The 25,138-nt window shown below is 45.6% G+C and overlaps 1 protein-coding gene across 1 annotated transcript in view; it reads left to right on the top strand.

Moving 5' to 3' along the window:
- The window catches only part of FHOD3 (formin homology 2 domain containing 3), a 335,498-nt gene that overhangs the window by 210,324 nt on the left and 100,036 nt on the right, over positions 1-25,138 (top strand). Inside the window, 3 exon segments of the mRNA XM_038770188.1 lie at positions 5,963-6,057; positions 12,663-12,806; positions 14,637-14,875. Coding sequence (XP_038626116.1) covers positions 5,963-6,057; positions 12,663-12,806; positions 14,637-14,875 — 478 coding nt within the window.

The raw sequence follows: 25,138 nt of genomic DNA, 5'->3' as shown, positions 1-25,138 counted from the left end.
TCAGCTGGGGCCACACAAAAGGACAGTAGTATGCCCCAGGCCTGCTTCCGGGTACAAGCAACAATAATAATATAACAATGATGGTATTTGTTAAGTGCTTACTATATGCCAGGCACCGTATTAAGTGCTAGAGTAGATACAAGCAAATCAAGTTGGGCCTAATCCCTGTCTCAAGTGGGGCCCCCAGTCTCCATCCCCATTTTGCAGATGAGGTAACTGAGACACAGAGAAGTGAAGTGACTTGCCCAAGGTCACAAGGCGGACAAGTGGAGGGGCCAGGATTAGAACCCATGACCATTTGACTCCCAGGACCGTGTTCTCTCAACTACACCATGCCGCTTCTCCAAGAGCTGCCCTATCCATGCCCTCGGGCACCAACTCTGGCCGGGTGCCATTTCAGCGTCCTGGGCCCTGGCTCAGACTTTCAGGTGGGGATCTGGCTAGAATGGTTCCTCATTCCTGAGGGGATGAGGAAAAGTGGGGTGCATTGGGGGCAGGTCAGGAGAACCACGTCTATCTTCTGGTCTGCCCCTCCACCCCGGATGCTTCAATGCCCCGGCGTGCCTGGGTTCCCGAGTGCCACAAGGCTTAGGATTTTCGGGTGATGCATCTCATAGCAACGCCACTCTACCCTCTAGCAACACCGCTACAACCCTTAGCAATGCCACTGCACCCCCAAAGCATCACCTCTGTACATCCCAGCAACATCTCTGCACACCCTTAGCAACACTCCTCAACCGGTTGTAGCACTAGGGAGTGCAGACAAACAAAGGATCCCGGGCTAATCCTGGTTTTCTACTTAGTGCAAAGCCTGAGCCTGAACCACGGAAACCATCAGGAAGCGCGGACAAAGCAGCTCGGACTCTCCTTGAGGGCTGCTCAGGGGAGGCTAACAGTCAACAAGAGCAGAGCAAAGACTGCTTTTTTTCTTTTCCACAGACCGCCCAGAGCGGTCAAAGACATGCTATGTTGATTTGAAATGTTCCTCGCCTCAGGACAGTTTGGAGACCACTGATGGTTATTGTGGTCAGGGGCAAAAGGGAGATTAAGACAAAACGGCACCTTGCAGAATGATCCTTCACTGTTTCGGAACTTCTCCGAGCAGCTCAGTACGGTTGAAATGAAGCAAATATGGGGGATTAGGAGTCGGGTGGAAAGTGACGGCAGAGAAAAAGCAAGTGAGGGTATATAGGCGCAAAAGCGAGAAAGTTACTTGCCTGTGCCTTTCCGTTTTCTGGAGCAGTGTGTTGAAAAGATGCAAACGGCAATAAATCCCTGAAATGGGGCGATATGCAAAGGAATACTTTAAACCATTCAACGTGAGGTGGGTTTTCTGTTTTGAATTACAGCTCGTAAACTTTGCTCTACTGTGCAGACGAACTGTAGTTGTCCTGCACATGTCAGTGTGAGAGCTGTGATTTATTTTTACAGCCATTTGTAGTATTTCCTCAACACGCCAAACTTATGTAGATTCTCAGAGGGGTTCAAATCACCAGCTGCTCACATGGTGGTGAGCCCCTAGTGAAAAAACAACCACCATCCATGGGTCGTAGCATCCCTCGTTTCCTCCTGGGGAATCGCTTCAGCCTTCATTTCGGAGGAAGCATAGAATTAAAGCGTAAAAATTCTGAAATCGAGATTTGTGGCAGCAAGAGGGCTGGGAGACCTGGCTATTCTTTTATGGTATTCCTTGAGCGCTTACTGTGTGCCAGGCACTGTAGTAAGTGTTGGGACAGACAAACGTAATCGGGTTGGACACAGTCCCTGTCCCACATGGGACTCAGAATCGTAATCCCCATTTTACAGATGAAGTAACTGAGACACGGATGAGTTAAGTGATTTACCCAAGGTCACACAGCAGACAAGTTGTGGAGCTGGGATTCGAACCCAGGTCCTCTGACTCCCAAGCCCGTGCTCTTTCTCTTAGGCCACACTGCTTCTCACAGCAGAAGTACTGGAGTTACCTTGCTCCCTTGTGATCTTTACTGCTGCTGCCTTGGGGATTAAAATATTTTTGATACATTTCCATGGAAACATCATCTCTCGGTTGACCAGAAAGCACGGTTTTTAAAGGGAAGAGAAAAAGGAGATACGCACGGGATTGCACACAGAGAAGCCGTGTGGCCTAGCGGAAAGAGCATGAGTCCAGGAGTTGTGGTATTTAAGCACTTTCTATGTGCCCGGCATTGTACTAAGCACTGGGATGGATACATGCAAACCGGGTTGGCCACAGTCCCTGTCCCACGTGGGGCTCACAGTCTCAGATGAGGTAACTGAGGCCCAGAGAGGTGAAGTGACTAGTCCAAGGCCACATAGCAGACAAGTGGAGGAGCTGGGATTAGAACCCATGACCTTCCAACCCCCAGGCCCAAGTTCTATCCAGTACTCTGTGCTGCTTCCCTTAACCCTTCCCCGGGTTCTGTTCATAGCTCTGCCAATTGCTTGCTGCGTGACCTTGGGTAAGTCGGTCAATTTCTCTGTGCCTCAGTTTCCTCAACTGTAAAAATGGGGATTCAGTACTTGTTGTCCCCCTTACTTGTGTCCAACTTTATTAACCTGTATAAAACCCAGCACTTACAACAGCGCTTGACACGTAGTAAGTACTTAACAAATACCATTAAACACACACACACACACACACTGACTCACCCGTGAACACACTGAGGAGTAGGGGCAGAGAATACTAGGGAATGTACACAATCAAAAGACCATAAGAGCTACTGTTTTACAGCCCCGCTTTGTCCTCCTCGGTCACTAGAGTGTCACAATTTCCTCTTCCCCAGGCTGGGGGCAGGCAGTGGGACTTTATTTTGGAATCTCCTAGCTTTTCCAGCCTTCTCAGCGATAGGAAAAACTTGGAGTATCGGCCCCAGAGCAGGCGGCATGAATTACTGGGGAAGTTTTGTTGTAAAACTAGGGCCTGCCTAATTAAGTTCAGCACTGCTTTTGAAGAAGTCCTATTTTTCATTCCAGCGCAAGGCGATGAGCTATGACATAATTTCTGAACATGTGTACCACACATGATTAACAGAAAAAAAGCTAATCATTCAGCTGTCCGTCCAGGCGATCGCGCCTGTGGTTTTGGCGCCCGTGGGCTGCCCATCTGCGCACCAAAGCTCAGAGCTCCGGGAGCGGAATCGGATGACACGGTCCGAGGAAACATTCCCTGCCCACACAACAAGCTTAGAGTGTAGAGTCTAGTCGGTAGACGTGATCCCTGCCCACAACGAGCTTCCGTCCTCGTTATGGGCAGGGAACGTGTCTGCTAAATCTGTTTTACTCTACTCTCCCAAGCGCTTAGTCCAGTGCTCTGCATACAGTAAGTGCTCAATAAATACCAGTGATCGATTGATTGACTATTGTAACTGCTATCTGAAAGCGTCAGGGAGGCAGGGGCAGGAATGAGGAGACATAGAGGGTTGAGTCTTTTTTGGAAACCTACTTTTAACCTAAACCTTTCTCACTATCAATCTCTTGCTCACGTCTTCCCTACTACTTGGAAGTGCCTCCCACTTCACATCTGACGGACCACCGTTCTCTCCGTCATCAAAGTTCTTCTGAAATCACATCTCCTCCCAGGAGCCTTCCCAGTTTAATCTCTCATCTCCCTTTTTCCCCCCTCCCACTTGCTTGAACACTTTGGTTTCACCTATGCACGTGAATCTTCACCTCCAAATCACCTAGGTCCTCGCCCCTACTTTCCTCCGTACCACCCATGAACATATCTTTAAACTCTGTTTCTTCTTCCGACTTGTAATTTAATTTAGTCTAGGCAGAGTAGTGTTTAGATTGTAAACTCCTCGAGAGCACGGATCGCATCTACTAATTCTACTTTACTCTCCCAAGCACTTAGGATGGCGTTCTGTACAGAGCTAAGTGCTCAATAAATACTATTGACTGACTGATCATCCAGTTTGCAGGTCACTTGGTGTGGCACTTGTTTGGGATTTGAAATGTTTTTAAATCCAGCTGCTGTGGGTTTCAGACGAAGGCTGAGAGGTAGAGTGGTCTAGTGGATAGAGCACAGGCTTTGGGAGGCAGAAGGACTTGGGTTCTAATCCCGGATCCACCATGGGTCTGCTGGGTGGTCTTGGGCAAGTCACTTCACTCCTCTGGGCCTCAGTTTCTTCATCTGTAAAATGGGGATGAAGACTGTGAGCATTATGTGGGACGTGGACTGGTTCCAACCTTGTTATCTTGTCTCTACCCCAGGACTTAGTACAGAGTCTGGCGCATAGTAAGCGCCTAACAAACCAAAAAGGCCTTTTGGGAAGACCTTGCCCAGTTTGGCCTGGCTGTACTAATTTCAGAGGCAGCAGAAGGTAAAATATTCTTGTAGAAGGTGGAGCTAATTCTCCCACCTGCCCAGATCTCACATTGTTGTCTTGGGTAAAGATTTACTTTCAAAGAACATCTCCCCACTTAAATACCATTTTTGCTTGAGGGAGGAATTTCGCTGTAAAGAAAACTGGAAATAAGATGTATCCGGAGTTAGACCAGAAATTTGCAGAAGACCAGTGTTTTCCGCTAACCTGGGTATCCTTTCCGATTTTTGGCTATTTGGGAAAGGACACCTCCCCTCCCTTTCCCACCATGGTAGTTACTCTTGAGGATTTGAGAAATCATTGTTTGTTGCCATGGAAACAGCCAGGGTCCTCCGAATTCTGTCCTCCTGCTGTAACACAGGTTCCAAGAAAAGGGAAAGATGGGCTGAATGAGAGAAGTCACGTTTCCGGAAGTGCCAAATCTGGGAGTGGTGCTCAGATGTAGGGTAATCTCTGCACAGCAGTTTTCTCTTATTGAATGTTTGCCTGATGTTTCCACCCTCATGGAGATAGCTGAGGGGTCTTGGAGAGGGTTTGCCAGGGCTGGGAGGAATGGGTTTCATCTGGCCCTCCTTACCTTTTCCAAGAAAGACCACTAGCCTAGTGGCTAGAGCACAGGCCTGGGAGTAAGGCGGCCATGGGCCCTAATCCCGGCTCCCTGATTTGTCTGCTCTCTGATCTTAGGCAAGTCACTTCTCTGTGCCTCACTTACCTCATCTGTAAAACCTCATCTGTGAGCCCTATGTGGGACTGGGACTGTGTCCAACCCGATTTGCTTGTATCCACACCAGTGTTTAGCAGAAGCAGCGTGTCTTAGTGGAAAGAGCCCGGGCTTGGGAGTCAGAGGACGTGGGTTCCAATTCCGGCTCCTCCACTTGTCTGCTGTGTGACCTTGGGCAAGCCGCTTAATTTTTCTGTGCCTCAGTTACCTCATCTGGAAAATGGGGATTAAAACTGTGAGTCCCCCCCGTGGGACAGCCTGATTACCTTGTATCTACCCCAGCACTTAGAACAATGCTCAGCACATAGTAAGCGCTTAACAAATACCATCATCATTCTTATTATTACTACAGTGCCTGGCTCAAAGTACTTAAGAAATACCATAATTATTATTATCATTACTAAGGTTAACACACTTAATGTTTTGTCCATCTCCCCCATTAGATTTTAAACTCCTTGTGGACAGGGTGTGCATCCTTTGTTCCGTACTTTCAAAGAGCTTAGTCCAATGAATTGCATCCAGGGAATGCTCAGTAACTGATAATTACTGGAGCTACTATGAGAAGAAGTCCACCGTGAGTCAGACAGACTACAAAGGCAGGAGTAGACTCACAAACCTGGCGTAGTCATTCTCAAGTTCTAAGGTGGAGGAGATAAAAGATGTGAATATGTGAAACCCAGAACACACCAGACTCTGGGCAGATATCAATTTGGTGACTTCCTTGAGGGTGTCATTTCGCAGTTTGCCTTTTGACCCCTCCGCTGTAGTCAAAGAGACTTGCTTACAACCGCTGATGCTGAAATGCTGTCTGTTGTGACTGTGTTTAAGATGGCATGGGTCTTGATGGGTTGTGGCCAAGGGGTTAGGATTTTTCCAAACCGACTGGACCTTCTGAAGTTTTCTGTCTTTTTCCCAGGTGCCAAACCATGGTCCAATATCATGGAGATCCTAGAGGAGAAGGATGGTGTTGACACAGAACTGCTGGTGTATGCAATGACATTGGTGAATAAGGTTGGTTTCTGCACAGGATGGAAGTTCACTGATGTGCAGGGGTCATATCTGCTTACTCCATTGACTGCTCCCAAGTGCTTATTGCAGTGCTCTGCACAGAGTAAGCACTTAATGAATACCCCTGATTTTTTCTATTTCACCTGCCCTTCATTCCCTTCTAGACGGTAAGCTCACTACTTCTCTGTGCCTGTTACCTCATCCGTAAAATGGGGATTAAAACTGTGTGCCCCCCGTGGGGCAACCTGATCATCTTGTAACCTCCCCAGCGCTTAGAACAGTGCTTTGCACATAGTAAGCGCTTAACAAATACCATCATTATTATTATTATGGGCAGGGAACACATCTACTATGTTGTACTGTACTCCCAAGCGCTTACTTTGGTGCTCTGCACACAGTAAGTGCTCAGTAAAGGCAACTGATTGATGGCATATTCCCTCTCAAACTGAATATTCATGGGGTTATTTCTAATACTACCTGATTAGATGATGCTTGAAAAGGATTTTATAGTTCCTAAAGATGGCATTCCACTGAATTCATTCATTCACTTGTATTTATTGAGCGCTTATTGTGTGCACAGCACACAGAGTAACTGAATTCAGTTATCATTATATGTGAACCTAAGGATGGGGAAATTTGTTTATATACTAATAAGGCCTTATGGGGGACCAAAACTTCAAACTTCAAACCAAAAGATTATAAAGTTTCCCTGGTAGGGATTGTGACTTGCTATCGTTGACTTTTTATAATCTACACTTTGTATACCATGTAGCACTTCGGGTGTTAATTGAGGGCTTTGCAGAGCAGAGATGGAGCTGGAACTCCTGTGCCATCAGAATCTCCTTGAGGGTGTCATTTTGCAGTTTGCCTTTTGACCCCTCCGCTGTAGTCAAAGAGACTTGCTTACAACCTCTGATGCTGAAATGCTCTGTCTGATGTGACTGCGTTTAAGGTGGCATGGGTCTTGATGGTTTGTGGCCAAGGGGTTGGGATTTTTCCAAACCGACTGGACCGATTGGAACTCTTGTGTCATCAGAATCTCAGAAATCAGTCTCCCAGCACCCCCCTTCCCACTCAGCACCCTCTTCCTTGCCCGAGGTCCCCCAGCTGACAAGTGGCGGAGCCGGGATTAGAACCCAGGTATTTCTGATTCCCAAGCCCGGGCTCTATCCACTAGGCTCCACTGCTTCTCTCGTTGGATTTTATGCCATTTTTGATTGTGCCAACTATTTCCTCCATCAAAGCCTTTTTGTCCTTGCCAAAGGGATGCAGTTTTATCGATTACAAGGTGCGGGGGGGAATCTGAAAATCCAGATGTTTGTACACATGGGTGCGTATGTGGAATCCTCAAAAACTTCCCCAACTAAGCCCTCATTTTCCCTATTCCCTCTTACATCACCCTTGCACTTGGATTTTTACCCTTTATTCATACCACCCTCAGCACCTTAGTACTGATGTACTATGATTAATTTATATTAATATCTGTCTCCCTCTCTAGACTGTAAGCTAGAAAAGCAGCATGGTCTGGCGGAAAGATCCAGGGCCTGAGTCAGAGGACCTAAATTCTAACCCCAGCTCCCCGCACTTGCCTGCTGTGTGATCTTGGGCAAGTCCTTAACTTCTCTGGATCTCAGTTTCCTCATCTGCAAAATCGGGATTCAGTGCCTGTTCTCTCTCTCACTTCTACCGGGAGCCCCGTGTGGGACTTGACTGATTTGTTTCTACTTCAGCATCTAGTGCAGTGCTTGGCACCTAGTAAATGCATAACAATACCACAGTTCATTCAGTTGTATTAATTGAGCACTTACTGTGTGCAGAGCACTATAGCACGGGCTTTGGAGTCAGAGGTCATGGGTTCAAATCCCGGCTCCGCCAATTGTCAGCTGTGTGACTCTGGGCAAGTCACTTAACTTCTCTGGGCCTCAATTGCCTCATCTGTAAAATGGGGATTAAGACTGTGAGCCCCTCGTGGGACAACCTGATCACATTGTATCGCCCCAGAGCTTAGAACAGTGCTTTGCACATAGTAAGCGCTTAACAAATACCATCATTATTATTATTATTACTAAGCGCTTGGGAGAGCACTTGGGAGAGCGCTTTTGTTAGTATGTTTGGTTTTGTTCTCTGTCTCCCCCTTTTAGACTGTGAGCCCACTGTTGGGTAAGGACTGTCTCTATATGTTGCCAATTTGTACTACCCAAGCGCTTAGTACAGTGCTCTGCACATAGTAAGCGCTCAATAAATATGATTGATGATGATGATGATGATGAAAGGACACTACAACAATGAACGGGCACATCTGCTGCCCACAGCGAGCTTACAGACTAGAGGAAGAGCTTATTGTTAATATTATTATTATGCTCCTTGAGGGCAGGAAACATGTCTATCAACTCTGTTATGTGGTCTCTCCCAAGCACTTAGTATAGTGCTCTGCGCACAGTAACTGCTCAATGAATATGATTGAATGATTCTTTACACTGCACACTCCATCTCTGGAAGTACCTTACCTCCCCTGCAGTGCCCTTGGTAGAATGGGAGAGGATCAAATGAGGGAAGAGAAACTAACTGGTCGTTGGGTTACCTTCAGAAAGATTTCAGACCAGCTATCCTGCCTGGACCTAATAATAAGAATAATAATCGTGGTATTTAAGCTGTTACTATGTACCAGGCACTGTACTGAATGCTTGGGGTAGATACAAGGTAATTGGGTTGGACACAGTCCCTGTCCCGCACTGGGCTCACAGTATTAATCCCCATTTTTTACAGATGAGGGAAATGGGTCACAGAGAAGTAAAGTGACTTGCCCAAGGTCACCCACCAGACATATGGTGGATCCAGGATTAGAACCCAGGGCCTTCTGACTTCCAGGACCGTGTTCTATCTGTTAGGACAAGCGGACCTCCTGGAAGACCAGATAGAGATTTTCTCAACAACGAGGAGTCTAGCTCCACTCCAACTCCAAATGCCCTTCCTTGGAGGAGCTGAAGGCAGACCCCCACCCATTAAACCAACAACCCGTTTCAGCTGGCATACCATCAAAAGGGATCCAGGCCAGATCCGTCCCCTCCTCCCAGAAATGATAGATTTTATTAAAAAGCAGTTTCTCCCGTACAGAAACCTAACACATCAGAAAATGTCCACCCGCAGCCCTGAAGAACAAAGAAAAATAAAAGCGCAGGAGTTGGGAAAATACTTAGAACAGGGATTTCAAATCCAAAGTCACCAAACTAATCATCAGAAGAGAAACACAGATCCTTTATAGAACCAGGCCACCTGCAGAGTTTGGACCTGAGAGTATTTTGAAATTTATGAATTGCTCTGCTCCGTGACTTAAGCCCCTTTGTAACCTGCAGATCTGTTAAGCCCATTGTATTCACTGAAGGATGTTTTTAAACTTGGTCCCAGTGATCTGCCTGGGAGAAATCAAGGTGTCCATTTTCTTTGGGTTTCTGGTAGATTCTACACCCTTTCTTGATGGTTTGAGGAACTCCTCCCAGAGATAAGCATGCAGGTGTTTCTCCAAATCTCCTCTCCCTGTTAGGGGCACCGGGGACTAGAGATTTTTTCATGGCAAGCAGACCTAAGCAGTAAAGCTTCCTCTCAGAGGTTCACGCATGTGACTCTCGTTAAAGTTGAAAAGAAAACATACCCCGAGCAATCTAATCCACATTTGGTGCTCGGAAGAATGTTCGATTCTCTAGGGTCTTTGTCCTCATCTGGGTAAACTGCGACTCAAGTCGGAGCCTAGGGTCTTTGGTTTATTATTGCCTTCCGTACTTTCAGTTTCAACCTTGAGTCTAGTATGTCTCCATCGTGCCTTAAGTGGGGGAAGGAAGTGCCTTGAAAACAGATGTGGCTGTTTTGAAATGAACAAGGCTATGTGGTGATCTCGATGTGTCCGGGCATGCACCAATGACACTACTACGATTATTAATAGTATGGTTATTACATCATTATTAAATAATTATCATCTTGCACCACCCCCATCCCCAGAAAGACAATTTGGTCCCAGATTAGCCCCAAGTAGGAAAAAGTAGGAGCCACAAACACCAAAATAAAAATGAGAGCCAGCCCTGAGAAAATACTCAGCATTACCCCCACCACACCACTCTCGATCCCACACACAGCAAGGATCCCAACCCCTTTTCCCACCAACCCCTCGCACCCCTTCAGAATTTAAAAATCAGTCAAGCCGTGTAAACTTCTTAGATTACACAGGCATGAACACATAGATATACAAATACACCCTCTCCAACCTTAAAACCAACCCAAATCCAAACACAGAAAAGCACACATCCTCATACAAATGGAACAGACAATCCCATGGATATCACACGTGCATACACCCATAGACAGTTCAGGTTGACCGTGACATTTTTTCACCCAGTATTTGCTTGCCAAATGACCAATCTGTTGGCTCTTATGATAGTGTAAAGAGTGACGCCATTCTCCCTGAGTCAATTTTAACTCTTTTTACTTTCTAATAGAGTGTAAAAATCCAAATTTACCAAGTACATCATGTACCGGGCACCAGCCGTGCTATGTGTGAGAGGCATTATGGGCAAGGCCGATTCTTTTTTTAAATGGCATTTGTTGAGTGCTTATGATGTACTCGGCACTATGCTATGCAGTAGGATAGAGACAAACCAATCAGGTTGGACACAGTCCCTGTCCACATGATGATGATGGTATTTGTTAAGCGCTTACTATGTGCAAAGCACTGTTCTAAGCGCTGGGGAGGTTACAAGGAGATCAGGTTGTCCAATGGAGGGCTCACAGTTTTAATCCCCATTTTACAGATGAGGTAACTGAGGCACAGAGAAGTGAAGTGACTTGCCCAAAGTCACACATTTGACAATTGGTGGATCCGGGATTTGAACCCATGACCTCTGACTCTAAAGCCCGTACTCTTTCCACTGAGCCATGCTGCTTTTCTGAACATGGACAGTTATTATTTCCCTTGGAAAATTTACAGGGATTTTTTTATGGCATTTGTTAAGCACTTACTATGTGCCAGGCACTGTTCTCAGCTAAAATACGAAGCGCGTAGTACGGTGCTCTGCACACAGTAAGCACTCAATAAATACGATCGAATGAATGAATGAGTTAATCAGGTTGGACACAGTCTCTGTCCCACAGTCTTAGTGCCCATTTTACAGATGAGGGAACTGAGGCCCAGAGAAGTGAAGTGACTTGCCCAAGGTCACACAGCAGATAAAAAATAGCAAGGGTGGGATAGAAGGGAAAAGGAAAACTTCATTGTTGACCTCAAGATGAACTGAAGGAAAACATGAGGGCAGCATCGAATGCATTTGATTGGGACTTCATTCAGACAGGATTCTGTCCCATATGAGACAAAATTAGGTGTGTTTTTTTTTTAATTTCTCCTGGGATATATCAAAGAGAATCCTTGAACCTGTATTACTGACTACCTTTATCAGTGATCTGGATTATGCAACCCAGGGGAGTTGAAGAGTGTTGGAAAATGGGAATGGAAATCCAAACTACCCGATCAATTAGAACAATCAGCAGACCTTATCTCTCTCTGCTCCGGTTAATGGAATGCCCAAGAATCCAAAAATCCAAAGGGCTAAAATTAATCTAAATTCATGATGTTGGTGAGGATGTCATCTAAATATCCTTCTTGAGTGGAGATGCAAATAGATAATAGTTGCCCTTCGTGTTCTCATTTGAAGTGTCTGTAAGTTTGTGTTTGTGTGGCCTTGTTTGCTTTGTGACCTTGGGATGTCACTTCACTTCTCTAAGCCTCATTTACCTCATCTGTAAAATGGGGATCAAGTCTGTGAGCCCCACGTGGGACGGGGACTGTGTCCAACCTGATTTGCTTGTATATACCCTAGCGCTTAATACAGTGCCTGGCGCTTAGTAAGCATTCAACAATACCATAATTATTATTATTAAGCCTACTTTGTAGGATCTCTTAATGCTTGTATATTATTATTTTAATAGTATTTGTTAAGCGCTTATTAGGTGCCAGGCATTGTACTGTGCGCTGGGGTAGCACTCAGATAACCAGATTGGACACAGTCCTCATCCCACAGAGGGCTCAGAGCCTTAGTTACTTCATTTTGATTATTTTTTTTTTGTCAAATGTAGGTAGCTCTCCTGTTATGTATCCTCAATCCCACTTAAAGGCATCCTGGTATAAGTCTTAAAAAGCAAAACCTGAAAAAGGCTGGAAAAAAATCAGATTTGAAGACTTCCATTTAGCTCAGTTGGTCTCCACCACAGAAGAGTTTTGCAGATTGATTCAGGACTGAGAGTAACCGCTGTTGAGCTGAGAAGCCGCAAGGAGTTTCTGCTTTTGATCTCACTCTGTTTTGGCTCTGAATTCTCCTGTATATCTCCATCCTCTGTGCTTAGTAGCCCAAAAGACGCTCCACTTCATGCTGATCTAAACAAGATCTTGCCTAAAATTTAATTGAGGCTCCGCCCTTCTCAAGCCAATCGTTTTAATCAAAGGAAATGGCTCGTGCTCCATTACCGCTGTCACTTTGACCCAGGGTCGATCAGAGCTGTGGCCGTGACAGCTTGCAAAAATCATGGAAGTCCTTGAAACCCTGGTGTCTTTTCTTCATCTCTGTCAGACGCTGTCAGGCCTGCTGGATCAAGATGCCTTCTACGACGTGGTGGACTGCCTGGAGGAGTTGGGCATTGAAGCTATTTCGCAGAGACACTTAACCAAGAGAGGAACAGACTTGGACTTAGTCGAGCAATTTAACTTGTACGAGGTAATTTAGCATGCCCTGCTTTATGCATCTTACAGCTTGCACGAACTTCAAAGGCAGCGTGTCAGGGGAAAAGGGAGGGGGCTTGTAACCAGGGTGAAGGTTGGTTATCTATTTGAGGAAGAAACCCATACGGTAGCTCCCGCTTTAGATGTCATTGTGAGCACGAGATTCCAAATGTCCACGATTGTGCGCTTACTCCACAAAAGCATTTCATTTTGGCCTGGTGAGGAGCGGTGTTTTTCTGGCACTAGAATTCCTTTGTGACGCGTAATTCCAAATTGGTCTTCAAATAATCGATAATGATTTTGAAACTCGTTAAGGCCTTCCTATGTGCGAAGCACTGCACTAAAGGCCAGGGTAGATTCAAGGTGATTATAGTTGTGGTCTGTCTTAAGGGCTTGCTATGTGTCAAGCACTGTACTTAGCTCTGGGGTAGAGTCAAGATGATCAGGTCCACATGGGGCTAAGTAGGAGGGAGAACAGGCGTTGAATCCCCATTTTGCAGATGAGAGAACTGAGGCTGAGAGCCATTAAGTGATTTCCCAAGGTCACCCAGCTGACAAGTGACAGAGCTGCAATTAGAACCCAGGGCCTCTGACTCCTAGGCCTGTGGTCTTTCCACTTGGTTACCCTGCTTCTCCAGATAATCAAGATAATCAGGCCAGACGCAGTTCCCATCATCACATTTGAGTCTTAGTGGAAAGAGCCTGGGCTTGGGAGTCTGAGGTTGTGGGTTCTAATTCCAGCTTCACCACTTGTCAGCTGGGTGACTTTGGGCAAGTCACTTAACTTCTCTGTGCCTCATCTGTAAAATGGGGATTAAGTCTTTTAGACTGTGAGCCCACTGTTGGGTAGGGACTGTCTCTATATGTTGCCAATTTGTACTTCCCAAGCGCTTAGTACAGTGCTCTGCACATAGTAAGCACTCAATAAATATGATTGATGATGATGAAGTCTGTGAGCCCCACATGGGACAACCCGATTACATTGTATCTACCCCAGCGCTTAGAACAGCACATAGTAAGCGCTTAACAAATACCAACATTAATTATTATTATTACTTATAAAGTCCTGTTCAGCTCTGGTTATCTAGAAGCAGCGTGGCTTAGTGGAAAGAGCACAGGCTTGGGAGGTCATGGGTTCTAATCCCGGCTCTGCCACTTGTCAGCTGTGTGAGTTTGAGCAAGCCACTTAACTTCTCTGTGCCTCAGTGACCTCATCTGTAAAACGGGGATTAAGACTGTGAGCCCCCAGTGGGACAACCTGATTACCTCATATCTACTCCAGCGCTTAGAACAGACTGTGAACCCCTTCTAGACTGTGAGCCCATTATTGGGGTAGGGACTGTCTCTATATGTCACTGACTTGTACTTCCCAAGCGCTCAGTACAGTGCTCTGCACACAGTAAGCACTCAATAAATATGAATGAATGCTGGGCACACAGTAAGCGTTTAGCAAATACCATAATAGTAATAATTTTAAAAAAAGATCTCATCCCCATTTTACAGATGAGGCCCAGAGAAGTGAAGTGACTTGACCGAGGTTAATCAATCAATCAGTCAATTGTATTTATTGAGTGCTTACTGTGTGCAGAGCACTGTACTAAGCGCTTGGGAAGTACAAGTTGGCAACATATAGAGACAGTCCCTACACAACAATAGGCTCACACCCAGCAGGCAAGTGGCTGAGCTGTTTAGTAACCAGATCCTTCTGACTCTGAGGCCCGGGCTCTAGCCACTAGGGACCCTGTTTGAGGGGGCAACCTATTAGACGCCCCGGGCCCCTGGAGAAGCGATGGACCGAGGACTGAGCTTTGACCCCTGCTTTCAGGCGACCTTGCGGCACGAGGATGGCGACGAGGGTGCGGAGCCACCCCCAAGCGGGTGGAAGGACCGGCGCCGGGCCAGCCTCGGCTCCAATGAGCGCCGGGGCTTGGAGCGCCGGAGGAGCCGGAGACACTCGGTCCAGAACGTGAAGAGCCCGGCCTCGGCTCCGGCCAGCCCCTGCACCCCGCTGGCCCCCAGCTTCGTCCTCAGCCGAGAGCCGCCCGGGGACGACCTCAGCACCAAGTAAGCCCTGGGAGCCGGGGTGGCACCTGTGCTCTTTAGTGATGATAATAATAATAACTGCCACGGTACTTGTTAGGAGCTTACAATATAGAGAAGCAGCATGGCTCAGTGGAAAGAGCCTGGGTTTTGGAGTCAGAGGTCATGGGTTCAAATCCCAGCCCCACCAATTGCCAGCTGTGTGACTTTGGGCAAGTCACTTCACTTCTCTGTGCCATTTACCTCATCTGTAAAATGAGGATTAAGACTGTGAGCCCCCCGTGGGACAACCTGATCACCTTGTAACCTGAACAGTGCTTTGCACATAGTAAGTGCTTAATAAATGCCATTATTATTATTATATGCCACCAGGCACTGGTTTTGGTGCCGGGATAGATACAAGTTGATCAGGATGACGGTATTTGTTGTTAAGTATGTCTCTATTCTAAGCACTGGGATAGATACTAGGTTATCAGGTTGGGTGCAGTCCCTGTCCCTCACGGGGCTCACAGTCTTAATCCTCATTTTAAGGCTGAGTTAACTGAGGCCCAGAGAGGCTAAATGACTTTCCTAAGGTCACACAGCAGACCAGTGGAGGAGCTGGGATTAGAAACCGGGTCCTTCTGACTCCTGGGCTCTACCCATTAGGCCACGCTGCTTCTCTTTGTTTTCCCCAGACCTGTGGAGCAAACTCGTGCCTCTAATCAACGGCACACCTATGTCTCTTCCTCCTGGAGGCCGATGAAGAAGAATTTTTTGAGCACCCACTGTGTGCAGAGCACTGTACTAAGCGCTTGAAAGCCTCAGAACCTGGAGTGGTGCCTGCTTTCTTTCTCTCCAACAATATAACAGACACATTCCCTGCCCACAACGAGCTTACAGTCTAGATGGGAAGACAGACATTAATATAAATAAACAAATGACGGACATAAGTGCTGTGGGGCTGGGGAGGGGGGCGGGGGGAGTTGTGAATAAAGGGAGCCAGTCAGGGTGATGCAGAAGGGAGTGGGAGAAAAGGAAATGAGGGCTTAGTCAGGGAAGGCCTCTTGGAGGAGATGTGCCTTTAGTAAGGCTTTGAAGGTGGGGAGAGTCATTGTCCTGTCAGATATGAAGAGGGAGGGCGGTCCAGGCCAGAGGCAGGACATAGGTGAGAGATTGGGGGTGAGATAGAGCAGCGTGAAGCAGCGTGGCTCAGTGGAAAGAGCCCGGGCTTTGGAGTCAGACAGAAGTCATGGGTTCAAATCCCAGCTCCACCAATTGTCAGCTGTGTGACTTTGGACAAGTCACTTAACTTCTCTGGGCCTCAGTTACCTCATCTGTAAATGGGGATTAAGACTGTGAGCCCCCCGCGGGACAACCTGATCATCTCATAACCTCCCCAGCGCTTAGAACGGTGCTTTGCACATAGTAAGCACTTAATAAATGCCATTATTATTATTATAGGTAAACAAGATCGAGGTACAATGAGTAGGTTGGCATTAGAGGAGCACTTGGACAAAAGGCTGAATTCTTTGAGCATCAGCTGGGTGGCAAACAAATCCCTGTTTGGCATTATTGCACAGCCTCCCCCTGATTACCTTACTTATAGCACACTTTTGCCCCTTTCAAAGAGACACATGCCATTTTCCTCCTTTTTCTCATAGTCTCTCAGTTGGGAAACACTGTATTTCTGAAAATACACTGCTTGATGGGGAAAGATTAATGTTGTTTCCCTTCAAGTGGTGTATGTTTGAAGGATCCCATTCCTTGTGGCCAGGGAGAAATCCCTTGTCAGTAGGACTCTCTCCCTTCAGAGAGGTGGGAGAGCGAGGTAGAGGGGGAAAAAGTAAGAAGCAAGAAGAGAAATGGAGCCCTTTCACAGTTGGGGCACCTGCCTGACATCCGTGGAGAAAACCTGACCCTTTAAAAATAAGGAAGATGGTCGTATACAGTTCCTTGCAGACTTGAACTTGGCAGATGCGTGCCTGATGTAAGTTTGCTGGCCTTATTAATTCAACTTGCAGCCCTCTCCAAATGAATACCAGGTGCAGTATCCTATCAGCTCCAGGGATTTAAAAAATGGGTGTCCCTGTTCTGTGACATTCAGAGCTCTAATTCCTAAGGAAAGAAGACAAGAAGAGTCTAGAACCTTGAAAAGTCTGTGAAGTGCTTCACTTTACTTCTCTGTGTCTGTTACCTCGTCTTTAAAACTGGGATTAAGACCGTGAGCCTCATGTGGAACATGGTGTCTGAACTGATTTGCTTTTATTCACCCCAGAACAGTTCCTGGCACATAATAATAATAATAATGGCATTTATTAAGCGCTTACTACGTGCAAAGCACTGTTCTAAGCGCTAGGGAGGTTACAAGGTGATCAGGTTGTCCCGCGGGGGGCTCACAGTCTTAATTCCCATTTTACAGATGAGGTAACTGAGGCCCAGAGAAGTGAAGTAACTTGCCCCACACAGCTGACAATTGGCAGAGCTGGGATTTGAACCCATGACCTCTGACTCCAAAGCCCGTGCTCTTTCCACTGAGCCACGCTGCTTCTCTAGTGCTTAACAAATACCATTAAAAAAAAGTGTCTACCAACTGTTTTTCCTTATTCTCCCAAATGCTTAGTACAGTGCTCTGCACACAATAAGTGGTCAATAAGTGTGATTGATTGATTGATTCTAAACAGAGCAGAACATTTTTGCACTGTTCAGAAACCAAAGTGATCTTAAGTTTTTGTTGTTTTGTTTTGTTTTCGATCTTGCCTTGAATGTGCCCCATTCAGACATGCTTAGAATGCAGTCCAACCTTTGTTTTATCTTATTAGAGTTAACAAAATTTATTCATTTATTTATTTATATCTATGTCTGTCTCCCCCTCTAAACTGTGAGCTCATTGTGGGCAGGGACTGTGTCTGTTGTTATATTGTAATAATTATAATAATGATGGCACTTATTAAGCACTTACTATGTGCAAAGCACTGTTCTAAGCACTGGGGAGGTTACAAGGTGATCAGGTTGTCCCACGGGGGACTCACAATCTTAATCCCCATTTTACAGATGAGGTAACTGAGACCCAGAGAAGTTAAGTGACTTGCCCAAAGTCAAACAGCTGGCAATTGGCGGAGCCGGGATTTGAACCCATGACCTCTAACTTCAAAGCCCGTGCTCTTTTCCACTGAGCCATGCTGCTTCTACTCTTCCTAGCGCTTAGTACAGTGCTTTGCACACAGTAAGCACTCAATACGATCGAATGAATGAATGAGTGAATTCCTTATGGCCAAAGCCAATGCATTTCCCCAGTTTTCAGAGAGCAGTAAAACACAGATTCACTGTTTCTGCTGTGTCCTTTCCGATTAGCTCAGTCAAAGGGCTTTGTGGCTGATTTTATTTGTTTGGCTACCACCTCATCTTTGAGCCAAAACATGAGCAAGGGAAACACCATAAAACCTTCAAAGGAAATCCATGGCTGAGAAAGAAAATAGTTCAGAAAGGGGGTATATTTGAACTCTTTAAAGGGACCATTAATGGAATAGGAATAGGCACCCACTCCTTAACAATGCTAAATGCTTGAGAAATAAAGAATATGAACTGAAAAGCAATTGCTCAAATATATACGCAAGTCACTTAACTTCTCTGTGCCTCAGTTACCTCATCTGTAAAATGGGTATTAAGTTTTGGAGCCCCACGTGGGTCAACCCGATTACATTGTATCTACCCCAATGCTTAGAACAGCACATAGTAAGCATTTAACAAATACCAACATTATTATTATTATTATTATTTGTAGAGTCCTGTTCTGCTCTGGTTATCTAGAAGCAGCGTGGTTTAGTGGAAAGGCCACAGTCTTGGGAGTCAGAGGTCATGGGTTCTAATCCCAGCTCTGCCACTTGTCAGCTGTGTGACTTTGAGCAAGTCACTTAACTTCTCTGTGCCTCAGTTACCACATCGGTAAAATTGGGATTAAGACTGTGAGCCCCGAGTGGGACAACCTGATTACCTTGTATCAACTCCAGTGCTTAGAACAGTGCTTGGCACATAGTAAGCACTTAACAAATATCATCATTATTATTTTTTTTTATTATCTACTTCAGTGCTTAACTCAGTACTTGGCACATATAGTAAGTACTTTACTAGTATCACCTTAATGGTAGTAGTAGTAGTAATTTGATATTCAAAAATGGCAGTGTTAATGTTAAAATTTACCTGTGGGGCTGGTGTAGTTGAAAAGGTTGAGCAACTGGCAGTCCTTCCTGCTCTGCATAGGTGAATATTTTTAGACGGAAAATTTTCTAGAAAGAAAATGTTTCAAAAAGAATTTCATAGAATAATGTAAGCTTTAGCAAAGCCAAATAACTTCCAATGTTTGATGAAGTTGTAAAGTGCTCATTTTAAACATCAGTTGACTGTGGTTTTTGGAAAATCCTCAGTGTCTTCTGAGGTCCCACGGTGGGTCTGCCCCATCAGTGCTCTGCACACAGTAAGCGCTCAGTAGTTACGATTGAATGAATGAATCTGAAAAAGGAAGCTCAGTAGAATTATCTTCACGTGCCTAACTGTAGCACCCCACCTAGATAGCAATATAATGTGGGATCAGGCAGAAGCATCTCGAGAAGGCCTCGGTGATTTAAAGCTAGTCAGGATCAATTCCAACAGTTCAAATCCGCTTTCATCAACTTATCAATTGATAGTATTTACTGAGCGCTTACTCTATGCGGAGCTCTGTACTAAGTGCTTGGGAGAGTACAATACAACAGAGTTGGAAGACATGATCTCTGCCCACCACCCATGTAGGGAAAAATCATGGATTCTGTAGGTTTTCAAAGCACTCCTCCTATAAATGCTTCCAGCTGCTTCAAAGTATATAGGTGGTGCTCAGTCCATTTGGTTTGGCATACCCAGAGCGGGCTGAGAACGGCTGAGAAATGGCATACGACTGTGAGCAGGTAGAATATCTCCAAATCTTCTGGCACCAGGTAGAGGTGGAGCATCGCATGGCATGGTTGTTTAGAAGCCAAAGACTTTAGGATGGACTGGGGAGGAAAAGAAATCAGGTACTCACAGACATCAGGTGAGCTTGGTGGCTAGCACATCCTCAAAGGATTGCCCCTTAGGAGGGAAGGTCTTGGCCTGGTCCCTTATCATCATCATCAATCGTATTTATTGAGCACTTACTGTGTGCAGAGCACTGTACTAAGTGCTTGGGAAGTACAAGTTGGTAACATATAGAGACAGGCCCTACCCAACAGTGGGCTCACAGTCTAAAAGGGGGAGACAGAGAACAAAACCAAACATACTAACAAAATAAAATAAATAGAATAGATATGTACAAGTAAAATAGAGTAATAAATAGGTACAAACATATATACATATATGCAGGTGCTGTGGGGAAGGGAAGGAGGTAAGATGAGGGGGATGGAGGGGGGGTGAGGGGGAGAGGAAGGAAGGGGCTCAGTCTGGGAAGGCCTCCTGGAGGAGGTGAGGCCACCAACCTGGCCAATGATAGCCCTCCCTGACCATAGTCACCCTGGGGCCACGAACCCGACCAATGATAGCCCTCCCTGACCAGGGTAATAATTAATATTAATTATAATTATAGTACTTGTAAGGCACTTCCTATGTGCCAAGCACTGTTCTAAGCACAGGAGTAGAATCAAGTGAATCAGTTTGGACACAGTCTCTGTCCTATATGGGGCTCACACTCGTCATCCCCATTTTACAGATGAGGTAATTGAGGCCCAGAGAAGTGAAGTGTCTTGCCCAAGGCCACCCAGCAGACAAATAGCAGAGCCAGGATTAGAGCCCAGGCCTTTCTGACTCCCAGACTTGTGCTCTAACTACTAGACCACACTGCTTCTCTGGGGCAGCGAACCCGGCCAATGATAACCCTCCCTGACCAGGGTCACCATGTAGTAAACGAAGAGACCAGGACTGGGGTACTCTCGAAGGGTTTTAGCCATATTTTGCCCTAATTTCCACAACTTGTGACATTTGGACTAATCCATGACTAATCCTCGATTTTCCCCCCAATTCACCATGCCCAAATCGCAGCTCTCGTCGTGGTGTTTTGGGATCTGCTGAGTTTCCATTACACTGGGTGCTATTTCTGGGTGTCCTGTCAAAACAGAAGAACCCAGAATGGTCAATGCCCGCTGGTCAGTAAATTTGGAAGGTGAAGGAAAATAGGATTGAGATGGGCAAGGGCCACTTTATAAAGAAAAACTTCAGTAGACTCAGAAGAGCCACCGTGAGGCTGGGTTCATTGGAATGAAGGAATATAGCTCAATGAGGCTCTGTGCCTCAGTTACCTCATATGTAAAAATGGGGATTAAGACTGTGAGTCCTACATGGGACAACATGCTGACCTTGCATCTACCCCAGCGCTTAGTACAGTGCTTGGCACATAGTAAGCACTTAACAAATACCATAACTATTATTATAGAATGTGAGCCCCACGTGAGGCAGGGACTATGTCTGAGCTCATAACTTCAACCCCAGCAATTAGCACATGTTAAACGCTTAATAAATGCTTTAGTAGTAATTATTCATACAGGGAGTTCTATTATAATGCAGGCGTTGTATTCTTGAAGAATCTTATGTTATGGGACAATTTCACTACAGTAACCATTGATTCAGTGGGAATTAATGGGTTAGGGTTTTTTTTCCAGTCGTAGTTACTAAGCACTTACTGTATGCAGAGCATTTGTATTCATTCATTCATTCAACCGTATTTATTGAGCGTGTACTGTGTGCAGAGCACTGTACTAAGCGCTTGGGAAGTACAAGTCGGCAACATATAGAGACGGTCCCTACCCAACAGCGGGCTCACAGTCTAGAAGGGGGAGACAGACAACAAAACATATTAATAAAATAAATAGAATAAATATGTACAAGTTAGAGTAATAAATACGTACAAACATATATACATATATACAGGTGCTGTGGGGAGGGGAAGGAGGTAAGGCGGGGGGATGGGGAAGGGGAGGAGGGGGAGAGGAAGGAGGGGGCTCAGTCTGGGAAGGCCTCCTGGAGGAGGTGAACTCTCAGTAGGGCTTTGAAGGGAGGAAGAGAGCTAGCTTGGCGGATGGGCAGAGGGAGGCCATTCCAGGCCCGGGGGATGACGTGGGCCGGGGGTCGATGGCGGGACAGGCGAGAGCGAGGTACAGTGAGGAGATTAGTGGTGGAGGAGCGGAGGGTGCGGGCTGGGCTGGAGAAGGAGAGAAGGGAGGTGAGGTAGGAGGGGGCCAGGGGATGGACAGCCTTGAAGCCCAGGGTGAGGAGTCTTTGCCTGATGCGTAGGTTGATTGGTAAGCACTTAGGAAAGTTGATTTGTACTAAGCACTTAGGAAAATACAGTAGAACAAAGGCATTTTTTGATACAAACGGCTACATTTTTGTCTGTCCAAAAACTAGTGCTTCAGACCCTAAATTTTCTTGCACCAATTGGTAGGTCACTCTTGTTCTGAGAAGAATGTTCCCCTGCTTTTCCACCGTGTTACATCCAAATCATGTAATGAAAACATCTGTTAGAGCAGAAGTGGGTGAAAACCCTCAGGGTACAAGTCATAAATTGGCTTTTTCATGGTATTTGTTAAGTGCTTACTATGTGCCAGGCACTGTTCTAAGCACCGGTGTGGATACAAGCTAATCGGGTTGGACACCTTCCATGTCTCATGTGGGGCTCACAGTCTTAATCCCCGTTTTATAGATGAGGTAACTGAGGCCCAGAGACATGAAGTGATTTGCACAAGGTCACACTGCAGATGTGGTGGAGCCAGGATTAGAAAACAGGTCTTCGGACTCCCAGGCTCCTGCTCTTTCCACAAAAGCATGAATGGTCTGATCATTAGCTTCATTCCAGGAGAAACAGAATTTCAAATCAGAATTTACTGGATTTTGGATTGAGTGAAAACAATCTGAGACCAGATATCATTGCCCACCAGAAAATTGACTTGAGGGAATCCGTTGATTATGTAGGTCCTGGAAAGGGGCGTAAAACCTAGGCTCTTCATCATCATCAATCGTATTTATTGAGCGCTTACTGTGTGCAGAGCACTGTACTAAGTGCTTGGGAAGTACAAATTGGCAACATATGGAGACAGTCCCTGCCCAACAGTGGGCTCACAGTCTAAAAGGGGGCTCACAGTCTAAAAGGGGGCTCACAGTCTAAAAGGGGCTCACAGTCTAAAAGGGGGCTCTTCTTGTGGAGTGTCTCTGTCTGGGATAGAGGATAACGCCTTTTAACAAAGGGATTGCATTTCTTGCAGGGAAGTCACAGAACTGCAGAAGCAGCGTGGCTCAGTGGAAAGAGCCCGGGCTTGGGAGTCAGAGGTCATGGGTTCAAATCCCAGTTCCATTAATTGTCAGCTGTGTGACTTTGGGCAAGTCACTTCACTTCTCTGGGCCTCAGTTACCTCATCTATAAAATGGGGATTAGGATTGTGAGCCCCACGTGGGATGACCTGATCACCTAGTATCCCCCCCCAGCACTTAGAACAGTGCTTTGGACGTAGTAAGTGCTTAACAAATGCCATCATTATTATTACAGAGCCCGATCCTGGGGTTCTAATCCCAGCTCTGCCACTTGTCTGCTGGGTGACCTTGGGCACGTCATTTCACTTCTCTGTGCCTCGGTCACCTCATCTGCAAAGTAGGGGTTAAGAGTGTGAGTCCCATGTGGGACAGTGACTGTGTCCAACCTGGTTACCTGAAGATTCATTCATTCCTTCTTTCAGTCATATTTATTGAGTGCTTACTGTGTGCAAAGCATTGTACTAAGCGCTTGGGAGAGAAGCAGCGTGGCTCAGTGGAAAGAGCCCCGTCTTTGGAGTCAGAGGTCATGGGTTCAAATCCCAGCTCTACCAATTGTCCGCTGTGTGACTGTGGGCAAGTCACTTCACTTCCCTGTGCCTCAGTTACCTCATCTGTAAAATGGGCATTAAAACTGTGAGCCCCCCAGGACAACCTGATCACTTTGTAACCTCCCCAGCGCTTAGAACAGTGCTTTGCACATAGTAAGCACTTAACAAATACCATTATTATTATTATTACACTATGCGTAGCTTAAGAGCACGGGCTCGGGAGCCAGAAGACGTGGGTTCTAATTCCAGCTCTGCCACTTGTCTGCTGTGTGACCTTGGGCAAGTCTTTTAATTTATCTGTGCCTCAGTTACCTTATCTGTAAAAATGGATAGTAAGATTGTGAGCTCCAGGATTCAACCTGATTACCTTGTATCTACCCCAGTGCTCAGAACAGTGCTTGGCACAAAGTAAGCCCTTAACAAATACTGTTATTATTATTGTTATATAAAAATAAGCAGACACATTCCTTGCCCACAATGAGCTTATCTACTGCAGTGCTTAGAACAGAGCCTGAAACCTATCAGTCAATCAAGCAATGATATTTATTGAATGCTTATTATGTGCAAAGCACTGAACTAAGCTCTTGGGAGAGTACAAGCGAATTAGCAGGCACATTCCCTGCCCATGACAAACTTACAGTCTAGAGGAGGAGACAGACATTAACATGAATAAATAAGTAATTTTTGAATATGTAACTTAAGCACATAATAAGCGTTTAACAGATACCTTTAAAAAAAGTTGCAGTCTTTCAGATCTCCTCAAGTGTGAATTTAAAGCCCATGATTCCCCACTGATGCATTTTGGCGGCTTTCCTCTGTTTGATGCTATTTGGGGTTTAGAAGAATTGGAATCCTGTTCCCTTGTGGATTCTTCTAAGCTCAGGATGAAGGCTCTGATCCAATTAATTAATATTTACTGCTTAGGTAGAAGCTGCATGAAAGGAAGAAAATAATAGAAATCCAATAAAAGAAAATGCAAAGGTACCCAGATATCTGTGGTTGAATTACTGTCCCTAATTGATGTCATATTGATTGGCCTTTTATATTTGTATGAATTGCAGCCTGGCCTCTTTGTCTTTTTTTCCCCTCTTGATCTTTATATACTCCGGGCTCATGTTTCATTACCTAAAGAGACCTTTAATGTTGAGACACGAAGCAGCAATATGCGGAAGGTTCAGATTTTAGATTTTAAGAAAAGACCAAACCATCCATTACTGTTAGGTTTAGTAGTTTCTGTTCAGTTTCCCTGTTGGAGTCAGTGTCCATAAACTGAACTTTATAGGCCTCTCTAAACATACACATACTTTTAAAAGATGATAAATTCTTTCCTGTCTAACTTTGGGTTCTCTCTATGGAAACAGCAGAGCAACAACTGAGCCGTATTAGATGTCTGCTCGTTTCCTTGGCTGATAATCATCTTTTTAAAGTATTTTTTGCCCTTTAGTCAAAGTGG

Source organism: Tachyglossus aculeatus, chromosome X3, assembly GCF_015852505.1.
Source record: "Tachyglossus aculeatus isolate mTacAcu1 chromosome X3, mTacAcu1.pri, whole genome shotgun sequence".
NCBI lineage: Eukaryota > Metazoa > Chordata > Mammalia > Monotremata > Tachyglossidae > Tachyglossus > Tachyglossus aculeatus.
Note: the sequence above shows the minus strand (reverse complement) of the source record. Positions and strands in the feature narration are given on the sequence as shown.